We start from the raw sequence: 14,035 nt of genomic DNA on the forward strand, positions 1-14,035 counted from the left end.
CATTAAAATGACTGCTCCTGAAAAAACAATTTTTATTTTAATTTTATTGATACATGTCCCCCAGGGCAGTACCCATACCCCATACCCCTTTTTATGGCCAATTATTTGCATATAAGCCTTCAATATGGGCAATTTTGATTTTTCTTTTTTTGACTCCCTTAGACTTCAATGGGGTTCGCTGTTCGGGTTAGAACATTTCCCCTGTTCGGGAGTTCTGCTGTGAGCTGAGCAGGGGGGTGTTCGGCCCTTCCCTCTCTCCCCAGACTGACAATGCCTCTGTTGAAAGATGACTGCTTAACTACTTCATCCAGAATGCAGGCACCCTAAGACAGAAAGTGTGTTACCAGCTGAATCACCAGGTGAAAAAGCCTAGTATGCACAAGACCGAATGTCAGGTAGCATCGGCTGGTTCAATAGAAACCGTTTGACATTCGGCCCATGTGTACTGGAGTTGGTCTGACAGAAACTGGCTGTTCCGCCAGCTTCTGCCGAAGGGGTATAACTGAAAAAGGTATGCCGATCGCCTCCCGATCAGTGCTCTTAGCCAATGGCTGAGAGCGCTGACCAGAGTGTTCTTGCAGGGGGTCACAATAAAACAGCAGGGGAAATCTTCCTGCTGGGTTGAACGAAAAAAAAAACTGCCCGAGGGTACTAGGCTTAAAGCAGTTGTAAACCGCTGGTGGAAAAAAGAAAACCCTGCAAGGCAATGTCATAATGTGCTAGTATGCATCGCATACTAGCACATTATGTGAAACTTACCTTAGAACGAAGCCCTCCAGTGCTGCAATGTCAGTGCTGAGACAGCTGACATCTTCACCTAATCTTCCTTCCAGGTTTACCACCTTCGGCAACATGAGTCGCCAGGGGCGCGATGACATCACGCTCGTGCACGCGGAAGCCATGATTTTCGGCACGGGCTCCAAAGGTCTGCCACTCTACGCCAGACCTTTAGAGTGCATGCACTGATAATGTCATTGGTTGCTTGCACTCTGAATATCTCCTAAACTATGCAAGTTTAGGAGATATTCACAGTACCTACAGGTAAGCCTTACTATAGGCTTGCCTGTAGGTACAAGTGGTGTAATAGACGACTTTACAATCACTTTAGGGATTAGTAAACTGTAATAAATGTCATTTTTGTTTTTTGGGTTTAATACCGCTTTGAGAGATTGAGTGAGGACTGACAACACAGTGAAATTGGCTGTCATCCTACGAAAGGCCATTGAATGGGAGCAAGAGGAACTAGAACATGACAAGAAATAGGCCAAGTTGCCAATGCCCCCACCCAGGACAGGGCCTCTCTAAATAGAGGGCATTCCCTTTCTGGGAAATGAACCAATAATCTAATCAATCACACACCAGTGTGGATATAATGCTAGATTTATATACAAAAATAGTACATACATCCAATGTACAAACAGTTATTAATAACAATTGCCGTGATAATGTGCCCAAACCCCTATTATTGTGTACAACAAAATACTAAGAGAAACATGGGGCTTTGTATGGGCAATTGGAGAGAGGATGATCACAATTATCCCACCATATAATTCATTAAAATTGCTCTCTTTATTGAACATACATTTATATATAAAAAAGACAAAAAACGAAATATACAATAACTACATAGAAAGACTGGATAAAAGAAAAATGCATATGTAGAAATATATTCCCATGGGGAATGCTGATACAGTGTATCTCATTAGATGTTACGGTCTCTAGATAGCACAGTCTAGGGTCCCCAGCAAGCCAGTGCGTTTCGCAACAGGGCTTCCTCAGGGCCAGAGAGACCAAGGCAGACCGATATTTCTACAGAAAATATATACAAGAGTATATTTAATATAAACATTAACATTTCAAATGCTTCATTCAAGACATCATATGTATATATTTCTCCACATTAGCTATACAATCAATTCTACAAAACCAAAATCAATATGTACTGACCCAGCTGCGATAGAGACCTTGGCAGACACATTCATTGAGGGGCAGATCAGTGCAGGCAGATATATGCAGGGGGTTATATGCAATAGAATAACTGCAAATATGTAGATTTTGGGGGAGAATTCAGAGTCAGTATCCTCTCAAAATTATCACGGGAACCCCAAGATTACAGGCACCAGATACATTCCTCGTCTAATATTACATCAATTGGGTCTACAAAAGAGAGATATATAAAGATAATAGAGAGTAACCAGGGGCAAGCGGATTAAAGAATAGCAAGTAACATAAGAAACTTGTAGCCAAAAGATCAAAACAATCAAGATTGATCCATGTCTATCTCTATAGTTACCTATGTTAGAACCACTGTATACATGAGGCAGATGCTTCACAGAGTACACTTTATATATCCATATGTATTGGCCATATCATAGACCTTGCCATCAAAGTGAGGGACTCCTAAATACAATGGTATATTTAAATAAGAGCATATAATACTCATAGAGTATATAGCCATCAAATAATAAAATAATAATAGTCATCTGCCAAAAATACACCTACCTTACATCCATCTTTGTCACAGAGATCTGCCTGTCAGTGTGCTGTTCAAGCTTAGTTTAATTACCTGCCTTAATTGCAGTGTTTGAGCGCCAAAACTCCTATTACACAGCTGCTGTGCAATAAATAGGCAAGTCCGGGTGGAAGTGCTTCACCGATGTCATATCCGCCCTTCGACCAAATGGTCCGGACTTGCCACCAGAGGGCGCCCACACCGTCACTAGCAAGGACAGAGGACCATGGAGCCGCACAGCAAACAGTTATTATCAGAAAGAGCCCAACTAGGGCCCTGGTAGAATTGTGCACATATACCCAGATACATATAGTTAATAATAGAGATACCTGCAGATAAATGTTGCAGCAAACTGCAGTTTCAGGGGCCCCTGTTGATGATCTCGATGTGTCTTTTGTCTTGGTGTCGGAGACCTGAAGACAAGATCTGCAGTGATGAGGAAAACCTTCCATCCATTGTCCAACCAGCCTGGAATGCAGGTTTTCACCAACAGAAACCTTGGGGTGGCACTGAAACTTAGAGTCAAACTATCTATTCAGCACTTAGTCCCTTAGTCTGTCATGCAACTGGACCTCTAACTACCAGAAGTAGTTGCTGGATGCTTAACCTGGCATTACACTATGCTGGTTATTGAGCCCAAAACTGAAACTAGCTATAGAATCCCATACCAGAAAGCACAGGGTTAACTAAAATAATGGAGGCTGCATATAAACTATTGCAATAGACAGGTTCATCTACTAATATACTGGAGGGTGACACATACAGTAGCGACCCATCTATCTGGTAGAGATAATAACAATAGAACAGAGATATTCTGTCTGTCACAAGGATTCAGATACACACTCAAGAAGCTATGGACATATGGAGTTAACTATTAGAACATAGGAATACTTGCATAATAGTCTCTGCTTCTTGTCTGGGTGTTAATACAACAACAGCAACAACTCCTGCATGTGTAAGGTTATGTGCTCAGTTCCTCTCTTTTCTCTCTCTCTTTACTTCCTCTTTTTTTTCTCCCAGGCTCACAGAGACAGGAAGTGATGTACATTAATAGCTCACAGCCCAGCCACTTACAAATACAGACAGTAGAGGGCAGCATATCTCTACATTGTTAAAAGAGAAATATGGCCAAAGCTTTTTGAACTCCTGTGATTCAGAATAAATGGACAGCAGGCTAAAGCCGCTCCACACTCTCAAAAGATCCCAACCATTTTGTTGGGATCCACCCAGATGCCTAATTGGAAGCTGGCTCCGGCTTTGAGAGAGCGCAGCTAAAAAGCCATAGCCAGCCTCATCTCTCTCTTCCCCTCAAACTTCTCCTTTAACTTTATAACTGTAATACAAACTTCTTTGAACTCTAACTTCTATAAACATTTTTGTAGAACTACAAACCTCAGCTGGGAAACTCTGGGAATTTTTACTGCATTGGACATACAGGGTCTGGAAGACTTCAGCTATGAGGAAAGACTACAAGCATTGCATTTATTCTCTCTGGAGAGGAGACGCTTGAAAATGGGATATGATATCAATGTACAAATACCATACTGGCAACCCTAGCATAGGGACCAAACTTTTCAGCGAAAGGGAAAATAAAAAGACACATGGCCCTTCACTAAAATTAGAAGAGAAGCAGTTCAACCTTAAACTGCGTAAAGGGTTTTTTACTGTCAGAGCGGTAAGGATGTAGAATTCTCTTCCACAAGCAGTGGTATCAGTAGGGAGCATCGATAGTTTCATAAAACTATTAGATGGGCACCTTAACGACCACAACATACAGGGGTATACAATGTACTATTGACCCTTATACACACACACACACACACACACACACACACACACACACCCTCATCATAGGTTGAATTGGATGGACCGGTGTTTTTTTAACCTCACTATGTAAGGGTTAATTAGTAGTTGATTCTTCTATAATAGTCTCCTACCACAGGCCCTATGGCAGCTCTGTGGCCTGCTATGGCTTTTGGTACCCCACTGATCGGAGTCTGACTAGCTCTACAGCATCTCAGAGGAAGGCATCATCTGTATCACTGGAGGTACTGAATCAAATGTAGCCAGCTAAGTTTTATGGGTGCCTAATCTTCCTGTTTTAGTCAAAACTGTAATACTGTAATTGCTACTCCTAGCTGACATGAAGCTTTATTTAGGTTTAGTTGATTTACATTTAACAACTGAGTGTGGGTACTTTATGGCAGGCCATGAAGACTGTTTGTAGCTCGGCCTGAAGTATTCTTGGCAGCCCAATAAAGGGATTCTGTCTTTAATTTGTAAAGCTTAAATTTACGTAGTATTTATGGTTCCTTTAAAGTTGACCTTTTACTTGTTTTTTATCAATTACACAGAAGCAAGTACAGCTTTAATGTGTGCAAAAACATATGATCAGCAAAAAATATTTATTTACAGTCAAATCATATAATGAATAATCACAGCTTTATTTTATGGCTTGCTCATGCATACACGTTTTTCCTCTCATTAATATTGGGGTTCACTTTAATCTCCCCAGTACCACTTACCTTTCATTTCTCTCCCACTGCTCCATTCAGCTGCCAGGAGTAGGAGAAACCACCCTGTGTGTGCTAAAAGTCACTCCAATTATAGATTACATGGTACTCTCCCCATGTAACAGTGCTTACAGATACCCATACAAATACTTTGCATTTTCGTCTCTCCCAGCAGCTTAATAGAAAGGCAGGGGAGTGAAAGATAGGTGGGTATGTTCTTCTGGGTGGTGGATTAAAGTCAAACTTTTTGTGTAAGAATAGTAGAGATTTGAGCAAAATGTACCTGAAGAGCCATGACATTTACAGTAAAGGGTAGTAAATGAGTGTGTACACAAGTACTACACTGAGGTGTACTCAGAGTTCTTATTTTACTACCTACAAACCTAATGCCTCGTACACACGCAACGATTATCGGCCTACCAATCGTCCGACTTTTGTCCAGAGTTGTGTTTTGTTGGTTGGAATGTGCCTAGACTGCACACAAATTTTCTCGGCCAACAAAAATCTACTTCAGAAGTGATGTCATGTGCTGGTTTACTTTCCGTGTGTTTTTTCTTCTCTGAGCATGCCCAGTCTTGCTCATCAGATTTTTGTCTGCCGAAATCTGTACTGACTGACGGAAAATCGGCCGTTGTGTTGAAGGGCAACAAAAATTTTATAGCCTGCACACCAGATTTTATTCGGCCGAAAAGTCGGAGTCGGTTGTCGGAAGCATCATACTAACAAGCCGAAAATCGGCCTAATGGACGTTGGCCGAAAATTCCCGGCCAATAATCGATGCGTGTGTACGAGGCATTAGCTGGACTGTGCTACTATTACATTCTAGCTAAGAGGATATCTCTCCAACACAAAGTGCCATGTACAACCTTGTGTTGGGTGTGACCCATGCTTTCTCTAGTGTATAAATGTAAGCACAGTTAAGACTCAAGGATTTCCAGCCTTTTTTATCTGGAAAAAGAAGCGTATAGGAAAAAACAGAACAATAGGCAAAATGCTTCGATGTCTAATGCAAACTGAACATTGCAAGGCCATGTCAGATATAAAAGTATATTTATTTCTAACCTATGTGGTTGCAATATATAGATCAAGTTTTTAAAACAGCATCATGGCTTATGTGTAATGAAATTGAATAGGCACATATGAAAAAGTCTATTATTCATGTTCAGAAAACATTTAAAGCCTAATTCCAGATTTCTTATGGCTTTAAATTGTCTGTACCAAGCTGTCCCAAACAAATCAATTGCTTCACTTATGCCTCGTACACACACAACGATTATCGGCCGACCGATCGGCCATCTTTTGTCCAGTGTTGTTGTGTTGGTTGGAATGTGCCTAGACTGCACACAAATTTTCTCGGCCAACAAAAATCGACTTCAGAAGTGATGTCATGTGATGGTTTACTTTCCGTGTGTTTTTTCTTCTCTGAGCATGCCCAGTATTGCTCATCAGTTTTTTGTCTGCCGAAATCTGTACTGACTGACAGTAAATCGGCCGTTGTGGTGACGGCCAACAAAAATTTTATAGCCTGCACACCAGATTTTTTTCGGCCGAAAAGTCGGAGTCGGTTGTCGGAAGCATCATACTAACAAGCCGAAAATCGGCCGATCGGACATTGGCCGAAAGTTCACGGCCAACTATCGACACGTGTGTACGGGGCATTAGTCCTGGTTCACACATATGTGATGCGGGAACCATACGAATCCACTGTGGATTCCTGCATCGCATCCAACTCGCAGGAAGTTCACACTGCCATAAATGAATCACTGTGAGTGTCAATGCAAAGTTAACGACACCTCCAGATCAGTTGCAGTGCGAACTGTCAGTTTGGATATGAATCGGATTGCAAAGGTGTGAACACCCATGCGATCCGATTCTGGTGCGGATCCAAAAAAGGGTCCTGTGTGGGTTGTGTCTGAATGCGATGCAAATTCAGCCATACAATCTGTATGGCTAAATTCACATTGCACAGACATCGCATGTGATTTGCAGAGCTGTGCGCTACGAATCACATGCCATGTCTGTCATCACATATATGTGAACCGGCTCTAACAGATGCGCCTGCTGGGAGCGCTGTATAAATTGTATGCAGGATCAGCTACATACAGTATACAGCTCTGTGTTCCGGCAGCGGCATGGGGACTTCCCATATCGTTTCCAGAACAAAATCAAGTTGTGTTGAGCGCTGCTCAGCCATTCACAGAAAGCACTGTGCTTCATCAATGAATACAGTGCTCCTTCTGATTGAATGAGGTGGAGAGGTGGGCTGAAGACATCACAATCTCCACCTCAGCCAGTCAGAAAATTCCTCACATATATATATATATATATATATATATATATATATTGATGAAATACAAAGTTGCCTGTAAATGGCTGAGCTAGCTCTGTAAATGGCAGCCTAGCTCAATTTTATTGTGGGAAGGTCCTGGAATGCAGCGCTGTATACTGTATGTGGTTGTGGCTACATACAGTTTTATTTTTACAGTGCTCCCAGCAGCACATCTGTCAGTGAAATAAATAAATAATATGGACTAGCTTGGTCCAAACAAACTAAAGTCATAAAAAAAACATGTTTCATTTCCCCTGCAAGCACGTTTCTGCCCTGAGCGGGGGGTCAGATGTCTTGCTTTATTTTATGCAATGCACAGTTTTCCCCTTTTTTTTTTAATTTTATAGAAATGTCAAAGTAATATTTGATTTATTTCTTTGTACTACAGCCCAGCCATGCTGCATAAAAATGCAGGGTGCATCAAAAAGCTGCAGAGCAGTGTGGAAAATATTGCAGTTTTATGTACTGCTCTCCCCTGCAACTGACAGCTGTGTGGAAATGTGAACAGAGCACACAGAAAACCATTGCTTTCTCTGTGAACTTTCACAGGGTTTCATTTTGCATTTTCATTTTGAATCTGCATAAAAACGCAGCTCTCCACATAAGTGTGAATCTGCCCTTAATTCAGATTGCTGTGATTTTCAAATGACTCAAAATGCATTTACAAGATACATATAGTTACATAGTTAGTCAGGTTGAAAAAAGAAACAAGTCCATCCGGGTCAACCAAAAAAAAAAAACAGTAATGAAAACCCAACCATACAATCCCATATACACAATCCTATACCCGCAGTTGATCCAGAGGAAGGCGTAAAAACTGCAGCAAAGCATGATCCAATTTGCTACAGCAGTGGAAAAAAAATTCCTTCCTGATTTCCCGAGAGGCAATCGGATATTCTCTGGATCAACTTTACCTAAAAATATTAGTACCCACTTATATTAAGTCCACCCAGGAAAGAATCCAGGCCTTTTTTAAAGCAATCTAGTGAGCTAGCCAGAACCACCTCTGGAGGGAGTCTATTCCACATTTTCACAGCTCTTATGGTGAAGAAACCTTTCCGTATTTGGAGACGAAATCTGTTTTCCTCTAGACGTAGTGCCCCCTTATCCTCTGTGTTGACCTTAAAGTGAACAATTCAATACCAAGTTCACTATATGGACCCCTTATGTATTTATACATGTTGATCATATCCCCCCTTAATCTCCTCTTCTCAAGAGAGAATAAATTCAGTTCCTCTAATCTTTTCTCATAGCTGAGCTCCTCCATGCCTCTTATCAGTTACAATGAATTGTTTTCAGTAGGGTCTGTTCACACCAATGCATTACAATACAAGTGCTTTATGTTGCAGATGAGTGTTTAACCTGTTTGTAAGTGTGTATGACCGTGCTGGACCTTTGGTTGATTGGGTAGCAAACCAAGAAGGACAGGAATGATTTATCCTACAGAGAGTTCTGTAGCTGGTGGGGATATGGTGTCAGTGAGACTGATTTACATAGGTCTCTGGCTGCTGCGTCTCTAGAAGTGACTGGATGCTCTGGAGAATGATCAAGAACAGGTTTGTGAGGCATGCCTGGTGTGGAAGTATTTCACAACTGAGGTTGGTTTTTAAGAGGTTGATGGAAGAACTTAGTTCACAGGTAGAGAGCCAGCCTATTTTGAGGGTCTTTTCTTTTATCCTTCATTAGGGCTACTGTACAGAAAAGATTAAGACGGCTAAAAAGTAACACATAATAATATAACAAATCAAATAATAAAATATTTGTTTCTTAATGGTCGTGTTAATTTTCTCTGTACACTAGCCCTGATGAAGGGGAGGCAGTTGCCTTGAAACGTGTTGGATTTTTACCTTGCAAAAGCATTCAATACAGTTCCACATAAATGCTTAAATTAAAAACGAGGTATATAGGCATGGACCATAGGGTTTGTACATAGAATAGACAACTGGTTACAGGGGTGGGTTCAAAGGGTGGTGATAAATAGTGACTACTCAGAATGGTCTGGTGTGGTAAGTGGGTACCCCAAGGTTTTTTCCATTTCTGTTTAATTTTTTCAGAAATGATATAGAGGTTGGTATAAATAGTTCAATTTCCATGTTTGCTGATGATACAAAGGTAACTAAGTAGGGCAATAACTTCACAGCCAAATATAGTAACTTTACAATATTGAGGTGGGCATCTACATGGCAAATTAGGTTTAATGTTGACTGTAAGGCAATGCATTTGGGGGCTAAAAATGTAAATGTTAGTTACTCACTAGGGGGAGAACCTCTGGGGGAATCCAACTATTAGACTATTAGATGACAGACTAAGCTCACAGCAAGCCAAAAATTAGCATGCATAAAAAATGGAATTTACTAAAGAGATAAAACTTTAATCCTGCCACTTTATAAATTACTAGTTTGGCCACATCTGCAGTATATGATAGTGATATATAGATACCTCAATGGAGATTCTGAGATAGGGAATAAACTATTCAGTCTCAGGGAGTGTAAGAAGACATGGGGTCACTCAAGGAAATTTGATGAGTAGCGGTTTAACCTTAAACTGCGTAGGGGGTTTTTTCACTGTCAGGGCGGTAAGGATGTGGAATTCACTTCCACAATTAGTGGTGTCAACGGGACGTAATAATAGTTTTAAAAAACTCTTGGACAGGTATCTTAGAAAATACAGTATACAGGGATACGAAAAATTATTTTGGACATGAACCCACAGAGGTTGAACTGGATAGACTGGTGTCTTTATTCAACCTTATCAATTATGTAACTATTAATAAAAGTTTTGCGAAGGCGCCTAGCCCTTTAAAAAAGATGTTAAAACCTGCTGCCCTTTTAATTGTTTTAAAACAATAAATAGGTGTATATAATTGGTAAAAAGGCGCTGGTAATCTTTTATAGTGCTAAATACAAATACTAAATTATTTTCATAAAAATCCAATAAAATTATATAATCAATATTATAGTAAAAGTGCACGTGCTGTACTGTACTTGGTGCAACAAAAAAAAAATTATTGCAAATCAAAGTGCTTACTAGTGCATCAACTTAGTAAATTAAGGTGCAAGTGCTAACCTTTACTTGTGCAAAGATTATTGCAAATCAGGAAAAGTGCTTTATAGTGCATCCACAAATAAATTAAATCACAAGTGATATATACCTTTAAATTATATCAACATTAGATTTACAGTGCTCTAAAAAATGTGATTAAAGTGTCTCTAATATATTTGGTAATCCTGAGCAATTCATGCAACAAAGGAGTGCTTGTGTAAACTTGATTGTTTAGATCTATAGTGCTCCAGGTGCTGGGGTGTGCCACACGTTGCCTCTTACCAGATTATGGCAGGTCACAAGGACCCCCAACGCCTGTGATCCCTTTAAATGGGTGGATCAGACCTCTCCTCGGCTTCTTATCCAGAATATCCTGCTCCTACGTTACTCGTACGTGGACAATGCAGTCCGCACATATAAAGATATGGAAGATAGCTGTGCTGGGAACTTGGCCTGCTCTGATCCAATGATCAGACTTGTCCTGACACACCCTCCCTTCAGAGCCTTTAACTGGGTAGCTCAGTGTACTGTTGCTGCTCTTCCCCCAGCTGTTATGCAGCTGAGAACATAGGGAATGTGACCAGCTGTGTGCCTGAGCACTATAATGTGACATGTAGTGGCATCTTCTGACCCAAAAACAGATATTGTCAGATTGTCATTTGTTGTAGTAGCAGCCTGTTCCCTTTGATGGATGTATAAACAACCTTTAGGTCCAAATATCTGTAATGGTTGACTGGTTAGCGTTTGGGCTCGCTCCTTAATCTGACCATGAACCTTTATAATCCGGGCAATGGGCTGGGTAACATCAAGCCTTTGACTTCCAATTAGCACAGGCATATGCCTATCAATTAGCACAGGCATATGCCATATTTAAAGGTGTAGAGGCTGGTAAACATCCTTATTTTCCTATAATTGCACGGTGGCACTATCCACCCATTCACTGCAGTCCTCTACATGAACTGTGGGCAAGCCTGTAAGGCAGGCCAAAGATGGCTCAAATGCCTCTTGCGGAGCTTTTATGTTCTTCCAGCAGGGGAGAGGACCAAGCGGCGCATCATCGGTGAAGTCGTTGACTTAACTGGAAGAGACGGCAGCTTACCGATGATGTCACAGAAGAGGATGGCAGCGTGGGACCGAGGGGGGGGGATGGTGCAGAGAAGATGTAGGACAATGCTGGATCTGCTGGGCGGGTGAGTACATTGAATGTGCTGGACCTGCAACCAGGTAAGTGAAGGTAAAAAAAGAAAGGAGGGGGGACGCAAAGGTCCATTTTAAGAAGTGCGATGGAAACAATACAACTTTACATGGTGGCACTATTCACCCATTCACTGCAGTCCTCTACATGACTGTGGGCAAGCCTGTGAGGCAGGCCAAAGATGGCTCAAATGCCTCTTGTGGAGCTTTTATGTTCTTCCAGCAGGGGAGAGGACCAAGCGGCGCATCATCGGTGAAGTCGTCGGCTTAACTGGAAGAGACGACAGCTTACCGATGATGTCACAGAAGAGGATGGCAGCGTGGGACCGAGGGGGGTGCAGAGAAGATGTAGGACAATGCTGGATCTGCTGGGCCGGTGAGTACCTTGAATGTGCTGGACCTGCAACCAGGTAAGTGAAGGTAAAAAAAAAAAAGGAGGGGGGCGCAAAGGTCCGTTTTAAGAAGTGCGATGGAAACAATACAACTTCTATGCAGTGATTGTCTGGCTCCCTTAACTTGAAATACAGTCCAGTTTGCTGAAGCGAGGTCTTAGGTAAGAAAGGAAACTTTAATTACTTTGAAAACTGTAAATTAAAAACTTTTCTTGTGGCTGACGTATGTTTATAACGTTTTACAGCATCACAGTATGACCATCAGATAACACACAGTAGGATCTACTTAAAAGACGTTCTTCATTTTTTTGCTAGGACAGTAAAGCGCTCTTTAAGCTCACATCGGAAATTGGGGCCTGACTATTCAAGTATAATGGCATGCTGTGACTACTATCACATTGTGGCAACAGGTGTTAGTCCTGCGAACATATCAAACCCGCGGTGGTATGACGCTAGCAATTTATCTACTCTTTCTTTTGTTTTAAAGATTGTTTATCCAGCTACATAACACCTGCTGAGACAATGAAAGGTCCCTGTTCTCTATAACTATGTCCGGGATCATTCAGGCTCATCAGCAGTCATTGTGAATGGCCATTTATCTTTTGTAGCGTTTTCATATGTTTTGAATGCCTGGGACTGCATCTTTTGTTTTTCGAAGTGCATTACGTTATGCGGTCTCTTCCAGGTAACGGTGGAAAAGCTTCCTGATGAGGCTCGGATGAACACATTGCTGAACAAATACTCTGCAGACCCTCAGTATCAGCAACTCTTCATCAATCTGGTAAGGACAGAGCCAAATAGAAAAACAAACATTTCCTCTGTGAACAATGTGTTTGTTATATTTAAATCATTTGTTTATGATGGCTGTGTCAGCCGCACTGATTTACATAAACATTGCCAATCCTGAGACTTTACATTTTCAACAAAAGTAGCACAGTACAAACAGCATTCCTGGGTTTTAATTCATATTGTATAAACAGAACAGATGTTGATAAAATGAGCCAGCAAGAAAATACAACAAAGAAGTCTAGAGAATTTTTTGTGTTTCTATTAAAATGCATTCCAGATTGTCACTGCGATACGTGGTCTGTGGATCATATATAATTTCCATGTCAATTCTGGCTTGTTAATAAATATGTGAATAGTATGCCTCTCTTCCGTTTTTTCAGAATAACTGCTTTATGGCGACCTTTTTACTCTTAACAATGTCCTTTGTAATTACCATTTGGAATTCCTTAGAGCTAGTTTACACTTGTAATCCAGGAGGGTAAAAACAGGCAGTTAAGCTGAATTTTTTCCGCCCTCTTTAACGGCCCCATTTAACCACTTAAGGACCAGCAGGTTTTACCCCCTTAATAACCAGGCCATTTTTGCAATACGGCACTGCGGTCAGTGGTGTATTTAGGTTTTGTGCTGCCCTAGGCCTGACTAAACTTGTGCACCCCCTAATTGAAATAACATACCGACAGGTAGCAGTGTGACCGCTTTATGGCAGTGCCAGACTGATTTGCCTCCTGGACCCTGCCCACTGGCCCAAATCGCCCCATAAGACTGGCACTATACTAAAAGTGCAGCGCAAGCTGGCGGGGACCCTTTTCGTGCGGGAGACGGGAGGAGGTTGTTTTTTTTTTCAGTGCGGGGTGCAGCTTTTTTGCTGCCCCCCTGCAAAGTGCCGCCCTAGGCTTGGGCCTTGTCAGCCTAGGCCAAGATTTAGCACTGACTGCGGTACTTTAACTGACAATTGCGCAGTCGTGCAATGCTGTGCCCAAATAAAATTGATGTCCTTTTTTCCCCCCCAACAAATAAAGCTTTCTTTTGGTGGTATTTGAACACCTCTGCTCTGCAGTTTTTATTTTTTGCGCTATAAACAAAAAAAGAGCAGCAATTCTGAAACAAACAAACAAAAAAAAAAAAAACAATATTTTTTACATTCTGCTATAAAACATTCCAAATAAAAAAATGTAACAATCTAATTTTTTCATCAATTTAGGCCAATATGTACTCTGCTACATATTTTTGGTGAAAAAAATCCCATTAAGTGTATATTGATGGG

The 14,035-nt window shown here is 41.2% G+C and overlaps 1 protein-coding gene across 1 annotated transcript in view; it reads left to right on the forward strand.

The window, feature by feature from the left end:
• The window catches only part of LOC309556272 (chloride channel protein C-like), a 299,799-nt gene that overhangs the window by 269,632 nt on the left and 16,132 nt on the right, over positions 1-14,035 (forward strand). The window contains exon 17 of the mRNA XM_082258707.1: positions 12,668-12,763. Coding sequence (XP_082114833.1) covers positions 12,668-12,763 — 96 coding nt within the window. The remainder of the gene's footprint in view (positions 1-12,667; positions 12,764-14,035) is intronic.

Source organism: Pelophylax lessonae (genome assembly GCF_965119305.1).
Source record: "Pelophylax lessonae genome assembly, chromosome: 5".
Classification (NCBI taxonomy): domain Eukaryota; kingdom Metazoa; phylum Chordata; class Amphibia; order Anura; family Ranidae; genus Pelophylax; species Pelophylax lessonae.